Source organism: Indicator indicator, chromosome 10 (genome assembly GCF_027791375.1).
Source record: "Indicator indicator isolate 239-I01 chromosome 10, UM_Iind_1.1, whole genome shotgun sequence".
In the NCBI taxonomy this organism is placed as follows: domain Eukaryota; kingdom Metazoa; phylum Chordata; class Aves; order Piciformes; family Indicatoridae; genus Indicator; species Indicator indicator.
This window is the reverse complement of record NC_072019.1, coordinates 14,840,675-14,858,686: the sequence shown is the minus strand read 5'-3', so window position 1 is coordinate 14,858,686 and position 18,012 is coordinate 14,840,675. Positions and strand designations below refer to the sequence as shown.

The window sequence follows — 18,012 nt, the reverse complement described above, 5'->3', positions numbered from 1 at the left end:
TGCAGAGCAGAGGGGCTGAAAGAAAGATACCATCTGAATGTTGACATTTGGTCTAATTTTATTAATAAAACATTGAAATGTGTGCACACAACTCTAAGTAGAAAATGCTGCTTCAAGCTCTGGCTTCATGACACTAAAGCAACCACGGGCAAACTGGCACTTTGTATACACAGTTGTAATTACAGAGCCTTTAACTAATGTTTCCTCTGTTCAGGCCTCCTCTGCCTCCCATTGCATGAGTTACACCTGTGGTGGGAAAGAAAACAAAGGCATTAAGAGAAATTCTTTTCACCCTTTCCATCAGCTGTGGGTACAGGTGATACTTCATGCTTCTCTAAGGAATGGCTGCTGCAGTGGAGTGCTTCCTCTCTGGTTAAATTTGAGCCCCCCCCGCCCCCCCCCCGCCCTGTCCCTAGAGCCTAGTGATACAGAGATGTGACAGTAGTGTTTTTAAAGAGTGGTGTTACTTCTCATCCTAGCTCAGGCCCTGTGCTGAAAGAGCAATTATAGAATTCTTAGTTGAAATCGGTGAGTCCTTCCCTTTGGTTACTAAAAAAATGGTGACAGACTAGGAAATCTATCCTAGGTCCACCTCCACACTTTTTTTTCCTCTCTCAAATACCAGATCCCTGTCTTTCAGTCATAAAATCACAGATTCATAGAATGGTTTGAGTTGGATGGGACATTAAAGATGATCTAGTTCCAACCGCCTGCCATAGGCAAGGACACCTTCCACTAGACTAGGTTGCTCAAAGCCTCATCTGGCCTGGTCCTAAATGCTTTCAATGTAAGTAATCAAGTCTTCCACACTGTTAAAATGCCAAATTGAATACAATCCATCTGACGATTTTTAATACAGAAGTTTATTGTAGGAGTTTAATTCTGTCTGCTGATAAGAGCCAAGTGCTGCTGAAGGAATTTTGCTTCTCCAAACCTGCTCAGACTAACACTAAACCAAAATCAGAGCTCTCTGGGTAAGGCACTGAAAGCCAGGGCAGTGATACTGTGTTATTCCACAAGCTAATGCCGGCTTGCAAGTCTTCAAAGATGGTCTGGAAGGAAGCCCTAACTTCATTGAAACAGCCTGAATTTAAGCAAGGCCCAACACTTACCCCTCTGTCTGTTGAACTGACGGCCACGAACCCCAGTCCTCAGTGTGGGTGGCTGGAGTCTGACACGTCGGAACGGCTTGGGCTGGTTACTGCTGGTGTCTGTGAGCAAGGGAAGGCAGGGAAGGATGTCTGCTCTGTCAACGTTTACATGACTTGGTCTGCATTATGCTCTTGAATTTAATTTAAAATGATGAAGGTGCATCCTTATTTCACTGACATCTTCTCTAATATAAATAAAAGCCTCAAAACAACTATGTTTGGGACTTCTTTCATGGAATCACACAATCATTTTTGGCTGGAAAAGACCCCTAAGATCATTAAGTCCAACAATTAACATTACCAAGTTTGCTGCTAAACCATGTCCCTCAGCACCATGTCTACACATCCTCAGGATGGGGACTCCACTACTGCCCCAGTCAGCCTGTTTTGAGGGCTTAACAGCCCTTTTGGGAAAGAAATTATTCCTACGTTCAACCTAAATCTGCCCCAGGGTAACTTGAGGCTGTTTCCTCTTGTCCCATCATTTGTTACCAGGGAGAAGAGACCGACCCCCACCTCACTCCAACCTCCTTTCAGGGCGTTGTAGAGAGCAATAAGGTCTCTCCTCAACCTCCCTTTCTCCAGGCTAAACAACCCCAGTTCCCTCAGCTGCTCCTCTCCAGATCTTTCACCAACTTTGCTGCCCTTGTCTGGAAACAGTCTAGGCCCTCAAAGTACTTCCTAAGAGTGGGGGCCCAAAACTGAACCCATTCTTCAAGGTGCAGCCTCAGCAGTGCTCACTACAAGGGGACAATCCCTGCCCTAGTACTGCTGGCCACAGTATTGCTGATCCAGGCCAGGATGCTTGGTTCACCTGGGCACTCCTGGCTCCTGTTCAGCTAGCTGTTGACCAACACCCCCACCCCTGGTTCTTTTTCACCAGGCAATTTCCAGCTGCTCTGCCCCAGTCCTGGAGCACTGGAGCGGGTAACGCAAGAGTAATTTAATTCCTGTTCTTTGATGATTTAATTGAATTAAAAAATATTTATATCTGACATAGAATTATAGAATTGTTGTGGTTGGAAAATACCTTTAAGATCACCAAGTCTAACTATTAACCCAACAATACCAGGGCACGAAATATACCAATGGAGGGAATCTTCAAATTATGAAGAACTTTTGCTCTTTGAAGCATTATTCTCAGCCTACTCTATCTACTGTAATAAAAAACAAAAAAACAAAAAAACAAAAAAAAAAAAAAAGTTTGCCATTCAGACTACAGGCACCAAAGTATGATCTTGCTCTAAGAGTTCCATCTCATTTTGTGCATCTTATCTACCAGCAGTGCATGATGCAGGCCTGGAAAGTTCCTACACTTCATGAACTGGTATGAAACAACTCCAGCAATTAAACCATACCTGCAGATGAACTAGAAGGAGGATCTTGACTAGTCGAAGGAAGATCTGACTCATCTGATGCTTGAACAGATTCTTCTTCTTGCTGGCTGTCAATTTCTAGGCCTGATTCTGAAGTAATTCTAAAAATGAAGGAGAGGGAAATAAAAACTGTAAGTGCTGTGCTCATCCTGGAGCAGTAAGATTCCTATGGAGATGTCTTTCCCCAGAAATTCTCACCAGTTTTGTTCTGCTTTGTTGTGTCCCCCCTGCTTCAAACATGAGAGATTTATCTAGCTTAAAGAAAAAACAACAATGTGGTTACCTTGATGTGAAGCTCAACTCCATATGCATAGCCAACATACTTTCAGAGAGGGTCAGAGAAGCAGTTTAACAAGGCTATATGATGTGGGGGGTCCTATGCTTAAGACAGGGGAAGAATGAAGTGGAGGGACCACACTGACCAGTTATGCCTACAGATCCCCTACTGGTGCAGTAACTAAATCATCTGGACTCTACCTTCAAAAGTAAAAAAGCATTACAGGGCTGGAAAAATCTAAATATTATGTTTAGTTTAAATGCAGCTCATTTCTGGTATACATTTACCTACCTTTATTGGTACATAAAAGTTGCTAGAGGATGATAACTTAAACTCATACACTGTGGGAAATACCTGCTCTGTAACAGCACCAGGCTGATGATCTCTGCTATCAGGCTGTTCCACACTACAGATCGTTCTGTGACCCGTTCAGTTCCTCTGTGGATATGCTTCTCATTCACTAAAGATTAGGTGGGTTTGTAAGAGACAAACATGAGACCTTAACAGGAGAACACCTGTCCTGTGCTCTAAGGCAGAGCACTGCAGTCCCAGTTGGTGCTGCATCAAGAAAACACTCTGCCATGCTTAACTTGTAGCAGTAACAGCCTGGAGAAAAGGAGCCTGAGGGGAGACCTTTTGGCTCTCTGCAACTCCCTGAATGGAGGTTGGAGCCAGGTGACAGTCAGTCTCTTCTCCCAAGCAGCAAGTGACAGGATGAGAGGAAACAGCCTCAAGTTGTGCCAGGGGAGGTTTAGGGTCAACATGAGGAACAATTTCTTCCCCAAAAAGGGCTGTTAAGGCCTGTCCCAAGCTTCCCAGGGCAGTGGTGGAGTCCCCATCCCTGCAGGGACTTCAAAGCCATGTATGTACATGTAGTGCCATGGTTTAGTGGTGGCCTTTCAGTGCTGGGTTAATGATTGTACTATGTGACCTTAAAGGTCTTTTTCAACCAAAAGGATTCCATTAATTCTATGATTTTATTTTCTTAGGACCAACCCTCCTACCTCTTGCAGTCAGTAGAAAAAAATTCAGTTAAATTGTGAACTACACATCTTTTATTATTATGCACCAAATAAAAATCAACTGTAAGACATAGGATCAAATTATAATATATCCCCTTTTCAATTGGTAATGTATTGCATCATAAAACAAAATAATAGCAATGATTCTATTCAAAATTGCACTTACTATGTGGAAGACAAAAGCATTTGTCTATCAGGTTCTCAAGAGCTGCTTATTCTCCAACTTGTGCTACATCTTTTCTCCTTAACTGAATAACTTCATTATTACTTTCTTGTTTTTGCAAGGAGTTATTTTCTCTATTAACAAACTTTAATGCTTTAGCTTTTATTCTACAAACCCCAGTCCCTCAAAGTGGGGCTTTTATCTTCAATACCTGACTACTGCAGAGCCCTCTGTAGTCTAAAACAATGCAGAAATGTGGGGGATTTATATTAGCTATGTTAAATCTGAAGGAGGAAAAAAACCAATAAAACCAAGCTGAAGGGGAAAAAAAGTCTGAAGGAGAAAGAAATCTGAAGGAGAAAAGAAGTCTGAAGAGAAAAGAAGAAAAGTGTCTGAAGATCTTTGGTTTCAGACTTGAAGGTCAGATTATTCACAAAATTATTAAATCCCATCTGAGCTTTCCTTCCCACCAGAACAGGTTCAACTGGAAATGAATCATAGACACACTTGGATGAAAACAAATCATTAAAAATAACATGACATCAAGTTTTAGTGAAGCAAACAAGTCTTAGTTTACCCTTCAGATTCTGCCTCTGCAAACACTTCATCCCCATCATCCCCTGCTCCAGCCTCTGTAGTGGTGGACAGGTTGCCAGTAGATGTTGTAACCATTGGAACAGACTGAGAAGCATGCTCTGAAGCATCTGCTGATGCGCTTTCAGTAAAAACTGTCACTGTAGAGGGGAAGAGGTTTAATAAACATCCAGTTAGTTTGAATTCCCTACAGAAAACCCATCAAAATCTTAGGCAAGTTGGGGAAAGGGCTACTGGATGGATACTCCTGGTATTACTAAGCAGTCTAACAACAATCCAACTCTTTCCTGGAAAAATCAAGGTTTGCAGCCTTTACTTCAGCCTGCAAAAATTCTTCGCCACTTACCTGGTGCTGCTACTTGTAATGGGGTGGTGGGAACGCTACGACCACCTGATTCTTCCTCATGAGCAAGGAACAATGGGGTTTCATACATCCCTAAACCTGCAACACAAGGTTTCAGTGACAAGGTGATAGAATGAGAGGAAATGGCCTGCAGTTGTGCCAGGGGAGGTTTAAGTTGGAGATGATGAAAAATTTCTTTACTGAAACACTGGTCAGGCATTGAAACAGGCTACCCCAGGGAGGTGGTGGATTCACCATCATTGGAGGTGTTCAAGAATGGTGTGGACATGTCATTTTGGGACATGGTTTAGTGGCCATGGTGGTCTTAGGTTGATGGCTGGGCTTGATCTTAGAGAGCTTTTCCAACCAAAGCAATTTATGATTCTGTGATTAAAATAGCAGCTAAAAAACACCTGGTCTTCGCTCTGTACACTTGGTGAAATCCAGCAAATTCTACTTAAACATGAACATTTTTGTTAGTTTGAGCTCTTTTGACTTACTGTGAGAGGCAATTATAGTTTGTTTGATGGTAAAACCTTCATGAAAATACTACTGCTTGATTTACTTTCATCCTCACACCATTATTTTGCTGCCAGCTTTCTTCAAAGAACAGCACACTGTTCCATGGTGACAGGGATGCAGGGGAAAGGGACCAATTCAGGAAAACAAAGACAACAGAGACCAATTTCCTGGCTATCTCTTAGCAAGTAAGGAGATAGCCCAGAGATTTCTTTGCATTTGCTGTTTTCCCCCTGTTACTTTACTACAGGAAAGATACATCAATAGGAAAAAATTCAGAAGCCCTTCCTTTAATTTCTTGTTCTCAACAGGCAATCTGTCCTACGTAAGATTTCAGTTTCTCTGGCTCACAAACCTGTTGCTCCTACCCACAGAAGCATTCTGCTTTTTAAACCACATTACAAACAGCAGTGCAGCCACCTGAAGGACACATCTTTTCATGTTGTTAGTATTTCTGTCTGCTGACAATTACTTAAGAGTTGCAGGTTTCTACACTTGAACAACTACCTGAAGTAGAATTTTACTGACTGCATTGTTCACTCTAGCAACCATGGCAAAGGAAGCACAGAAATGATTTACCTCCTTGGGATGCAAGCTGACCAAGATCAGAGTGACTTGAGCTAGTTTGTGGCATGTCTTCAGGGGGTCCAAATCTGAATCTAGGAACTCCAGCTACCTGGGGGGAGCTATCAAAAGAAAGAGTTAAAGAATCCTGCCATTTTTCCAATTATTGGGGTGGGGGAAAGAAGGGATGAAGGAAGGGAGGGAAGACAACTTTCTGACCAAAAGAAGAGAGCAAATTACATGTAAGACAAAAATCAATTAATAATGATCACAAAAATCAGCTAAACTACTGCTAATTTGTAGATGCAGTCAGCTACCACACTACTTAACACATTTTATCATGTTAGTCCAATTACAAGTTAATTTCATTTGTTTCCATTCCACTGAAAATCAGAAAGAAATTGATGCCTTTTTTGTATGCTTTACATCTACTTACTGAATAGCTTCTGCAAACCCATCTGTACGATGTGGAACGACAAGAGTTGGTGTGCTTGGAACTGTTCTGTCCTCATCATCAAAGAAGTGTTGCTGCTGGAAAAAAAAAAAAACAAACTGGTATCATAGAATCATAGACTGATTTGGGTTAGAAGGGACACTAAAGATCATCTAGCTTCAATCCCCCTGCCATGGACAGGGACACCTCCTACTAGACCAGGCTGGCTCAATGTCCCAACCTTGTGGTTTTGAGAAGTCACAACTTACCTACTAAGCCAAGTGAAAGACTGGTTTGCTTTTCCCACATTGCCCAGCAAAACAAAGACAGGTTTAGCTCTAAAAAAGTTCTTGTCTAATTTCAGGCATCTAAACCTGAGCTATGCATACTGATCACCCTTACAGGTGATAAAAAAAAACACCTGAAAATACAACCCACACACTTGCAGGGCACCCATCTTTTGAAGGATTTTTAGATATTTCATGAGATCATCCTACCACTGAAAGTGCTACATCTCCCTGTTGACTGCAAGGGAATCTCAGGGTGAGTCATTCATAAATAGACAGGAATCATCTGTTTTAATCTAGATTGCTGACATGTACCTAATGTATGGGATTTTTCAGGTACCAAATCATCTGTTGCCTACAGCTGTGTGTCATTTGCTCCTGCATTGCCTACAAAGCCAGAAACCTTAGCTCCCTCATCCCTCTATCTCCCTGTCTCCCTCCCACATCTCTGAAACCTCTCTCTCCAAAATACTCCGTCTTAAACTCTCTCCCATGTGCTCAGTTACTGTCCAAGCAAAAAGCAGTAGGTCCAGGTCCAAGCAGAAACTGAACAACAGGTACATGCAAACCAAGCAGATTCAAAAACTGAGCCTTTGATCTCAGATTAGTCAGTCTTGCATTTGTTCTGCCAAATACAATGGAAGTTGGATAAAGAGTTCAAAATTAGTTGAAGGAGACAGACAGAAAGTATAAACAAATTAGCTTTGTTCTCCCAGGAAGAGGCTGAAAACTTTTCCTCCTCAGTAATATATCCACTTTGAACATTGATTCTATAAACAACTGCCTTGGACAAAACCAATTCCATCTCTTTTGAAGAGCTTTAGTTTCCTGGGACTTTTCTAGCATCTGCCTTTCCTTAATACAGAAATTAAGAGGGCTAAGATATTATCTGCCAGGTTACAGAAACCATCTCATGCTTGAAGTCAGTGGCTTCACACAAAATATACCCTAAAAGTTATGAATGTTCCCCCACTGCAGGTTGTTAGTGGTAGACTTTGGTACACTTACCATCCCACCTATACCAGGAGTCAGCTGAAGTCCGCGCCCCACTGACTGTCTTCGAGTCATCTGGATTCTCTTTATAGAGAAAAAAAAGTGAAGTGGTGTGAATGCATCTCTGAAACGTTAGCAACATGTAATTGTTCCATCAGAGCCAAGCAGAGTGGCTAAATGAATAAGCATAAAGTTACACATCGGTGTACAACACTGCTCAGTACAGGCATCACACCTTGCAACAGCTACTCCAGATCTCAGATCTCATGCCTGCTCTAACCATGAAAAAGAATCATTCTGCAGTTTTAAATCTGGGGTAAGTGACATTACTTTTTCGCTCACCATTGTACTGAGGACAGAAAAGTTGAACACAGAAGTGTTGTGGCCCCAAACCTCAGAGTAAGTTAATGCTAAAAGGTAATTTCAGTTGGGGTCTTTTTGCACCATTTAGGTTGTGACATTTTCACTTACAAAATTTAGAGATCTCAGTCAAAGCATAAGCATGGGTCAGGCACTGAGTATGAAAGGTTTGACTTGGAGAACGAAGGGCAACATGCCTTTGCCCAGTGTGCACTGGGATTGGGACTGGTAAGAACCCCTGATAACCTGAGTTACCAACTGTCCAAGAAGAGCTTTTGCAGTGGAAGCATGAGCACTTACTGACTGAAACCACACTGGCACAATAGCTTCAAGATACAAATCCATCATGAGTGCCTTACTGCTTTAATGTTCCCTGTCTGGCCACAGTCTGCAGGATGAGACATGTTCAGTTTCCTCAGCTACCATTTTTAGGATCACAGAATCCCAGCATGGTGGGGATTGGAAGGGACCTCTGGAGATCATCCAGTCTAAAGCCCTGTTAAAACAGGGTCACCCTCAGCAGGTTGCCCAGGATCACAATGTCCAGGTGGGTTTGGCATCTCTCCAGAGAAGGAGACTCCACAACCTCTCTGGGCAGCCTGCTCCAGGGCTCCAGCACCCTCACACCAAAGTTCTTCCTTCTGTTCAGATGGAGCCTGCTGGGTTCCGGTTTGCGCCTGTTGCCCCTTGTCCTGTCACTGAGCACTACTGAAGTGTCTGGCTCCATCCTCTTGACCTCTACCCTTTAGCTCTTGCTGAGCACTTATCAGATCCCCTGCTCAAGCTGCTCTTTCTCCAGGCTAAACAGCCCCAGGTCTCTCAGCCTTTCCTCCTCACAGAGATGCTTCAGGCCCCTCAGCATCTCTGTAGAATGCTAAATGCATATAATCTGCTTTTCCAATAGGCAGAGTACTTACTTAGCTTTTATTTAGAAATCACAGAGTAGTATTTTTAATGTGTTCTGACCTCCTAGAGATAGTTCCTACCTGTACTGGTGGACCCAGCTCTTGAGGAGGAGCATGAATAGTTAGTCGTGGGGGCAGTGGATGTGGTGGTCTGCGTGGTGACTGTGGGGGTCGAGGAGCCTGTCTCTCTGAGGCAGATGATGGCTGCTGTTCTCTTGAACTTTCATGAGGGAAAGTGGATTCTGCAGCACTTGTACTTCCTTCTCCTAGAACATACAGAAGCACATACTCTCCAAAATGAGCTAAAAACAGGGAGACACATCTTTAATTATGTTGCCACCTTAACAGACATTTTCACCCTTGAAGAAGAGGGGACAGCTCAGTATTGCTACATGAAATCACTTCAAAGGGGACTTGTACCAGCTACATCAACACAGAACCAAACAAACTACTGATGGCTCAAGAGCTAATTTACAGAGGGGAGAGTACATCTACTGAGCAACAGCAATCAGAGCTCACAGGGTTTTCAAAGGATTGTAGAAAACACGCAGAAAAGTCAGCAGGAACATCCCCAACCAGATCAGGTCACTTAGAGCCCCATCAAGCCTAACTTTGAATGTCTGCAGTGATCAGGCCTCCTACACCTCCTATATGGTCTTCAGCACTTTGCCTTATGTTCTTATTTCTAAGTGCATATTTTAACACATGCAAACCAGCTTCTACATTTCCCCCCCCTTACTTGAAGAAACAGGGAATAACCATACCACTGTTTTGAGAATCTGCTGCCCTCTGGTTGCTTTCACCTCCTCCCATGCTTTCCTCAGTTTCTGTTCCAGGATCTGTACCATCAGCACCCTAAAAATACCCCAAATAAACGTAATATGACTTAGGACTGAACAACTTACAGGCTATGATCCTAAAACCAGTGAAATCTGTATGAAAACCTTACAATGTATCTTTAAACATCTACGCTATGGAAGTTCAGTAGTTTTGCCTATGAAAAAACACAAACATGAACAAGGTAACCACAGGTACTTCAAAATGATGATCTCCAGCTTTGGAAGCAACTGCTTTAATAGCCTTACAGCTGCAGTGTCTGCTGCGGGCTCCTGTATTTTGCATTTTCATTCAGCCCTCTTAAACATTTGATTTTTCTTGTGAGAAGACAGAAATGACTCTCATTTACAGGCAACCTCAGTTTTCTGGGAGAAATTCATACTAAGAGTTTCTCTTTCATGTACTCAGATCTGTGCATATCAATTACAAGATTGATTTATTCCAAGAAATGTAGCAGGCTGTTAAAAGAGGTAGGGATCTCACCTCAGCATCATCTGCTTCATATCCATCATTACCATCAGCACTACCAGTTCCTTCATTACTGTCATCCCCGTCATCTCCCATCCCTGTGTCTTCATCATCATCGTCATCCTCCTCTTCCTCATCCTCATAGTCCTGTAAGATCATAACAAAACCTTACGGAGGTGTGGAAAAGGTAGTGGGATGATATCACATGTTGAAACAGTTCAACTTTGTGGTAGGTAGATATAGTCTCCCTACATCTTTAATCCACTACATGGATTAAATTAGTTTTGCACAGAGAGTTTTACACCTTATCAAAGATAAAATCATAAATGGAGTAGCTCAGTAAGGTAATTCCATGCTATACATACTTCCTGCTCGCCTTCGTTTTCTTCATCATCATCATCTTCATCATCACTATCAATTACAATGACATCATCTCTCTTGGACTGACCATCCTGAGATGAAGAAGTATTTTGTTGATCTGACTGAAGAGGTCCAAGATCTATTGGGATAGACTGGGAAGTTTCTTCATTATCCTCCATGGGTGTGTACTCTCCCTGTGTAACACCCTGTGAAAGACAAAGGTAAATCACCAGAGGAAACACTGTCCTTACTTCACATTCAGACAAAATGCTTGCCTGACTACTTAGAGGGGCACTGAACACTCCACCAGCACGTGAGACCGGTGATGAAGAGAAAAATTCTGATCGCAAGAGAAACACTAAATACATTGTTTCTTAATAACTAATGAAGAGAGAAGAGCACAAAAGAGTACCACCCATCAATCACCTAAAAAATCCACTATCCCTGAGCACAAGAAGTCTGAACTTTAAATGTAAGTGGTTTCCAGTGGAAATCTGCAAGATCTGATTTGAGATTTAATTTCTGAGACGGAAATAATAATTGAAAAGTGCTATTTTTTGCTGAAATGAAATCTTTTTCTTTACAAATATGCTTACTTCTCCAATTGAGTCCTGCGAGTCTTGATTGTATGCTTGAGCTTCTACCTCCCCATCAGTGCTCTCTTCTGCTGTCACTTCCTCCTGAAAGAACAGACATGTTTCTGGTTTAAAACACATCACTAACCCTAAAGTTTGGTGTTTTTTTTTTTTTTTTTACTATAAAATAATAAAAAAATAACATCATGACCAATATTTTGTTCCCCTTTTATTACTATTATTACAATTCTCTGCTTTTGTCTAGCACCACAGATTTCTCTGCCCTGGAGAAACACCACTTCCCCAGTTCAGTCCACTGGATCTCAGTGTCTCTAAATCTTTTCAGCACGCACAAAATGTTCCAGAATACCAGCATGGTGGAGATTGGAAGGGACCTCTAGAGATCATGTAGTGTAATACCCCTGCTAAAGCAGGGTCACCCACAACAGGTTGTCCAGGATCACAATGTCCAGGTGGGTTTGGAATCTCTCCAGAGAAAGAGACTCTACAACCTCTCTGGGCGGCCTGCTCCAGGACTCCAGCACCCTCACAGCAAAAAAGTTTCTCCTCATGTTCAGATGGAACATCCTGCATTCCAGCTTGTGTCCATTGCCCCTTGTCCTGTTACAGGGCTCCACTGAAAAGAGCCCAACCCCATCCTTCACTAGACCAGGTTGCTAAAGGCCTCATCCAGCCTGGCCTTATTCACTGCAAGAGGTGTAACTCTGGCCCTTTTTTGATACCCAAACTTTCAAAGAGGCATTAGTAGAATTTTATGTTCTTACAAACCTCAGGTCCAACTCTCTGTATGCTTCTCAGCTTCTTTGGAATAGGTACATCCACTGTTTCCTCTGAAATTTGGTCTGAGTTTTCCACAGTGTTATCCTCCTCTTCCTCTCTTGGACGTTTAGACAGTGAAGAACTAGGAGTAGCTGAAACTTAAAAGAATCTCCGTGTTATTTTCAGAACAAGAACGTACAAAACAAAATCAAAAAACTTGGTGTTTTACTTTGGAAGATCTCATTTTCTGCACTGAATGACAGCAAGTACAATCAGACAGAATCACTTTATGCTGTTTCCTAGGACATGAAAACATCAGCCCCTTTTGTTACAAGTCTTATGCTCCTGGATCTCTATCTGCAACCTAACTGACCCCAAATTCAGGGTAAAACCAGAATGTTTTTTCCGTCATCTTTGCTTCTCAGAAGTACACCTAAAAGTTTAACAAAGTATCAGCTGGGAAACAAAAAAAGCAGTTTACAGTGTATTTTGTGGAATAAACACCATAATGTATGCTGTGTACAACAGGGTATCACACTGAGTAGGTTTTCTGTATTTTACATTCCACCTTAAGTAGCTTACTCATAATTCCTGAAATTAACCTTGCTCCAACAGTACCATGTAAACAGAGGAAGCAAGGTGTGAAGTCTTGAAGCCCTGTGCTGCTCTGAATAGATGAACAAACACGTGAGACTTCATTTTCTACTCTAAGGAATGCAGTTATAACTGCATTTCAGAGGTGCCATTTCTGAAGGTCCAAGAAAGGAGTCTAATCTCACAAGTTTATAAAACATGCAACAAACTAAAGAGTGAAAAGAGCAAATTCTTCTGCTGAAGTGAGGCTTGGTTTGACTATGGTTCAAAAGGAGCTACTTAAAAGGAATTATTCAAGAAGGTAGGCATGTAAAATAAAACCAACCTGTTCCAAACACTGCTGTAGACGTGGAAGGTCTCTCTATCTGAGAGCTCTGTACAACTTCTACAATGGTAGGGGATGGCTCCTGATTAGCAGGCTCAATCTGAGGATGACTCTGCTGAGTGGGCTGCACAAAAGCAGTTGCTTGTGTCTGCTGCTGAACAGTCAAGATGGACTGAGAGAGAGATGTCTGAACGTTAGGGCTGGTGGAACGCACAGACCCACTGGTGCTCCCGAAGACTGGAACATGCTCCACAGGTCCTTCTGACTGCATAGCTGAAAGGCAAACAGGAGCACGTTCAACTGTCTTCGTATTACCTAGTACAGTTCTCATTCTCCATTTCAGAATGTCCTAAAGAATCAATGCTTTGCAACTCGAGTTGGTTATACCCATCTTCAGCTTTGCAACAACAGAAGTGGTCATAAACAGGGCAATATTCAAAGAGGTTGTTTAGTCTGGAGAAAAGGAAGCTGTGGACAGACCTTCTGGTTCTGTATAACTCCCTGAAAGGAGTTTGGAGTGACAAGGGTGTTGGTCTCTTCTCCCAAGTAACAAGTGAAAGGACAAGAGGAAACAGCCTCAAGTTGTGCCAGGGGAGGTTTAGGTTGGACACTGGGAACGATTTCTTCCTTGACAATTCCATGTCAAGGCCTGGCCCAGGCTGTCCCCATCCCAGGAGCAGTTTCAAAGCTATATAGATGTAGTGCTGACACCATGGTTTAGTGGTGACTTGGCAGGGCTGGGTTAATGGTTGGACTGGATGATCTTGAAGGTCTTCTCCAACCAAAACGATTCTGTGATTCTATGATTTGAGGTACACTCAAACTAACAATTACAAAGGTTCTGAGGCAAAAGTAGCAGCTATGATCACTGCAGATCCCAGCACCACACTGAAATGCTCACCTTCCTGAGTCTCCACCTGTGTTGTAGGCATGACAGTGGCTGTTGGAGTAGTGGTGGGATTGGTGACTGTAGCAGGAGTAACCATCGGACGAATGCTGGCTCTTGGGGTAGATTTATTCCCAGCTATTGCAGCAGCAGTCACTTTACTTGGAGTTGACACAACAGGAGTTGGTTTAATATTTGCTGTTGGTGGATCTGAAGTGCTAGCACTAAAAAACAGGATACTGGTTTCATCCCCGTGGCACAGAAAGGGGACTTGAAAAACACCAAACATAAATATATGATCATAGCCAGAATTTTTAGAGGTTTATCATTTAAATGCCTGACAAGAGAATAATAAATTCTTTAGAATTTGCTTAGAAAGATAAAAGACAGACCCACAATGCCATCAGTAGCATTCTGTCCAGATTAGAGTTCTGATAGGTTTCTTCAAAGATAATCAACTAGAAACCTGTGAGCAGATCAAAACAAACAGGGCACAGCTCATGCTATGACCTGTGCTGGGTCTTTACTGCAGTGAGTAACACATCTTACATTAAAACCAACTGATGTGCTCCTTACAGTGCAAAATCACCTCTTGGTTGAGACAGGCATCAGTTACATTTTAGAAGGCATTCTGAAAGCCTGGTTTTCAAAAGGATGCTATCCTAAAAAGTGAAAGGGAATTTGGTGTCTAAACTTAGTAATACAGTAATATTTCCCATTTGGCTTATTTGACTATTTAACCTCTTGCAAGAGTTACCATGTATTTAGTCTGTTTTTCAGTGTTTGAGATTCTTGCAGCCCCCAAAATGAAAAGGTTAAAAGCAACAACCAAAACTGAATAACTTCAAGAACCTTGAAGTCTGAAAACATTTTAAAAAATCTTTTATGCTTCCCAGATAACATTTTCCTAGTGGTTAATACAACTTAACAGCTCAAAGCTTGACTGATTAAACCTAACTGAGAAAACAGAAGGAATCTGTGTCAATCAAAATCTTCAAAGCTGCATAAGAAAAATGGTAAAACGTCAGCAGTTTACTAAAAAGATAAAGACACCCAAGAAACCACAGAACTGCAAAAGCCCTGAATTCCTCAACTCACATTCCTCTTTCACCTGAAGCTGGAGTCGACTTAAGTGAGATTTGCCTCTGCTGTTCTGGGACCTGTTGAGAAAGAAACAGAAGTTACCATGCTATGTGCATATGAAAGAGAATGAGCCATGTGGTAAAATACTTCAGCAGACAAATCATTAACAACTGCTTCTCTAACAGACTTGCCAGCATACCTAGTCAGGCTCCATGATTGCTGCAAATTCTGAAACAAATCATCCTGGTCATACTGAATGTGCAAACCAATTCAGTCATTTAATTATAAGGCATTTTCTGAAGCTATTGAGACAACAGGAGGCAGAACTCATTACCATGGAATCACAGAATGGTCTGGGTTGGAAGGGACCTTAAAGATCACCTAGTTCCAACCCCTCTGCCATGGGCAGGGACACCTCCTACTACAATAGGTGGCCCCGGGCCCCATCCAACCTGCCCTTGAATAGGAAGCTTGGAACCTCCACAACTTCTCTTGGCAACCTGCTCCAGTGCCTCACCACCCTCATGGGTAAGATTTTTCTCCTAATGTCTAATCTAAATTGAGCTTCCAGTTTGAAGCCATCACCCCTGGTCCTGCCACTCTGCCTTTGTAAAAAGTCTCTCTCCCACTCTCCTGTAGCCCCTTTTCAAATACTGGAAGGCTCCTCTAAGGTCTCCCTGGAGCCTTTACCTCTCCAGGCTGAAAAAAGCCTTCAGCCTGGCCTCACACCAGAGAGCTTCCAACCTCCCATCACTTCTGTGGCCTCCTCTGGCCCCATTCCAGCAGGTCACACCTCTCCTGTGCTGAGGAATTCAGAGCTGGCTCTGCTGGGGTCTCAGCAGAGAGGAGCAAAGGAGCAGAATCCCCTCCCTCCACCTGCTGCCCAAGCTGCTGCAAACGAGCTCAGGACAGGGCTGGCTCTGGGCTGGAAGCACATGGTGCTGATTCATGTCCTGCTTTGCACACATGAGCACATCCAAGTCCTTCTCCAGAGGGCTGCTCTCCATTCATTCTCTGCCCAGCCTGTATGTGAGCTTGGGTTTGCCCTGACACAGTATTAGATGAAGTTCTGAATCCTTAAAGCCAACCTGTGTATTTCCAAAAGCAGAAACAGGAGAACTGGAAGAGTGCACAGTTTGTTGAGCTCTCTTTTCTGTTTTGTTTATTGGGTTTTGGTTTAGTTTTTATAGCATAGAAGTCTTATGACAAGAATTTTCATCTGCTCTTTAGGACGGTTAGAGAAAACACCTTCACATATGCAGTGCTGAGTATTCACCACTGTATACACAAAACCAAACCAAGCTGGACAGTGGTGCGTGTACTGCCAACTGTTGCTCCCCTGCAGCCATGAGACACACAAGCTGTCTCCTCATGCAGCAAGCTACAAAGGGGTTTATACCTTGTTTGTAGACTCTGGTGGCTCATCTCGCTGCTCGTGGTGTCGCTCTTGCTGCTCTCGAAGCTCTCTTTCCAGGCGGCAGATTCGACCTTCATACTGCGATTTGAGGGCACTCATCCGCACCTCCAATTCAGTCTTCTGCTCCTCTAATGAGCTGCTCTTCTGCTTCCACTCTTCATTCTCTTTTGTGAGCTGTTCCTTCGTACCTAATTGAACAGGAAAGAATTCAGTCTTGCTGCTGAAAGCTGCCTGCTGAGTCTCTGCATGCTGAATACCTGCTGCTTCAGTAAGTTACTGAAGGATTTTGAAATCTTAGCATCACAGAATTTGAGTTAAGAGGAACCTTCGAAGGTCATCTTGTCCAGCGCCCTGCAGTCAGCAAGGACATCTACCACTAGAGTAGAGCCCCAGACAACCTGACATGGTATGGTTCCAAGGATGGGACATCTCCCACCCCTCTAAGCAACCTGGACCAGGGTGTCACCACCAAACATTTCTTCCTTCTCCCTTAGTTTCAAACCATGACCCCTCATCCTGTCACAATAGGCACAAAAGATTGTCCACAGCTTTCTGATAAGCCCCCTTACAAATGTTAAGTTGCCAAAGGAGCTCACAGAGCCAATTTTAACTTTCACATGCCATTTTTCTATTTAGTTACAATTAAACAAAACTAATGAACATATAGAGAGAAAAAAAAAAAATCAAGAAGTGGTCACAAGAGAACAATCTATTTTCAGCATGCTCTTACACCATCATTCCTCCTAACATCAATTAAAATTAGAGCAAGCAGTATGTTTTGCAGCTGTAGACTCAGGAAGGGAATATGGAAGGGGAGAATCACTTGAGTTATTAGTAGGGTCAAACTGCTCTAATCAACAGAAGATAAAAAGAAAAATAGGGCGTTATGACACTGGCTGGTAAAAACTAAGCAGAACTTACGAAAATCTAAGTTTTAGAACAATTCCTGTAACATGCACTCTAGAAAAAACATTTAAGTAAAATACGGGCCATATTTCCCCAACCACTTTAAATGCTTTTCCATCCAAATAATCAAAATCTCAAATGGAAGAACACATCTTTAGAACAGAAAAAAAAAAAGAAACTTGTAATACCAGCTAACTGTGCAATTTTCTGCTTGGCTGCAAGCAAAGTCTTCCTGGTTTTCTCTTCCTTCTCAGTGATCTGTTGCCTGAGCTGCTCCTCCTGCGTTGTCTTCTCTTGCAGATCTTGATGGAAACGAGCAAGTTCTGACTGTAACTGGGTTATCTGCTCCTGAAGAGTTCTGACTTCTGTCTCCTTTTCTGCTATAGTCTAGAGTGACAGAGGAGAGGAAGGGGAAAGAGACAGACGAAATGGGAAGGGGAGAGACACATTGGGAAGAAGAGTGGAGGGGGGAGAGATGTTGCAACTATTAGCCACAGCTAGCTACTTTGGCAAATACATAGTCTAACAAGCTCCAAATATCTGGTATTAGTTGGCCACTGCATTAGGGCTAAAAGGCTTCAAATCCATTACAGTCCAGCCCTCTCTGAATACAGAAGCCGAGAGAACAGCATTCTCTTTCCCACTTTTTTATCCCCAGCACAGTGTGAGACACTAGACACAGGATTTAAACCAGCTTCAAGGCCCCTCTTTGCCAGCGAGGTAGGGACATAAATAGGTCACTTCACTTATTTCTCTGTGGACAGGCACACGCTCTCCCACACAGAGTAAAACCC

At 42.7% G+C, this 18,012-nt stretch overlaps 1 protein-coding gene across 2 annotated transcripts in view; it reads right to left on the bottom strand.

The window, feature by feature from the left end:
• Positions 1 to 3: 3 nt before the first annotated feature.
• TPR (translocated promoter region, nuclear basket protein) overlaps positions 4 to 18,012 on the bottom strand; it is a 44,729-nt gene continuing 26,720 nt past the window's right edge. The window contains exons 33-51 of one of the 2 annotated variants that reach the window (XM_054384404.1): positions 17,407 to 17,605; positions 16,295 to 16,500; positions 14,911 to 14,972; positions 13,828 to 14,036; positions 12,927 to 13,199; positions 12,017 to 12,165; positions 11,249 to 11,332; positions 10,658 to 10,858; positions 10,308 to 10,439; positions 9,752 to 9,842; positions 9,069 to 9,253; positions 7,738 to 7,806; positions 6,446 to 6,540; positions 6,025 to 6,131; positions 4,930 to 5,025; positions 4,567 to 4,723; positions 2,510 to 2,628; positions 1,113 to 1,211; positions 4 to 246 (exon numbers count right to left, since the gene is read on the bottom strand). In XM_054384404.1, the coding sequence (XP_054240379.1) occupies positions 191 to 246; positions 1,113 to 1,211; positions 2,510 to 2,628; positions 4,567 to 4,723; positions 4,930 to 5,025; positions 6,025 to 6,131; positions 6,446 to 6,540; positions 7,738 to 7,806; positions 9,069 to 9,253; positions 9,752 to 9,842; positions 10,308 to 10,439; positions 10,658 to 10,858; positions 11,249 to 11,332; positions 12,017 to 12,165; positions 12,927 to 13,199; positions 13,828 to 14,036; positions 14,911 to 14,972; positions 16,295 to 16,500; positions 17,407 to 17,605 (2,589 nt within the window). In that variant the 3' untranslated portion in view covers positions 4 to 190. The remainder of the gene's footprint in view (positions 247 to 1,112; positions 1,212 to 2,509; positions 2,629 to 4,566; positions 4,724 to 4,929; positions 5,026 to 6,024; positions 6,132 to 6,445; positions 6,541 to 7,737; positions 7,807 to 9,068; positions 9,254 to 9,751; positions 9,843 to 10,307; positions 10,440 to 10,657; positions 10,859 to 11,248; positions 11,333 to 12,016; positions 12,166 to 12,926; positions 13,200 to 13,827; positions 14,037 to 14,910; positions 14,973 to 16,294; positions 16,501 to 17,406; positions 17,606 to 18,012) is intronic. The other variant, XM_054384405.1, reaches the window with a different exon arrangement.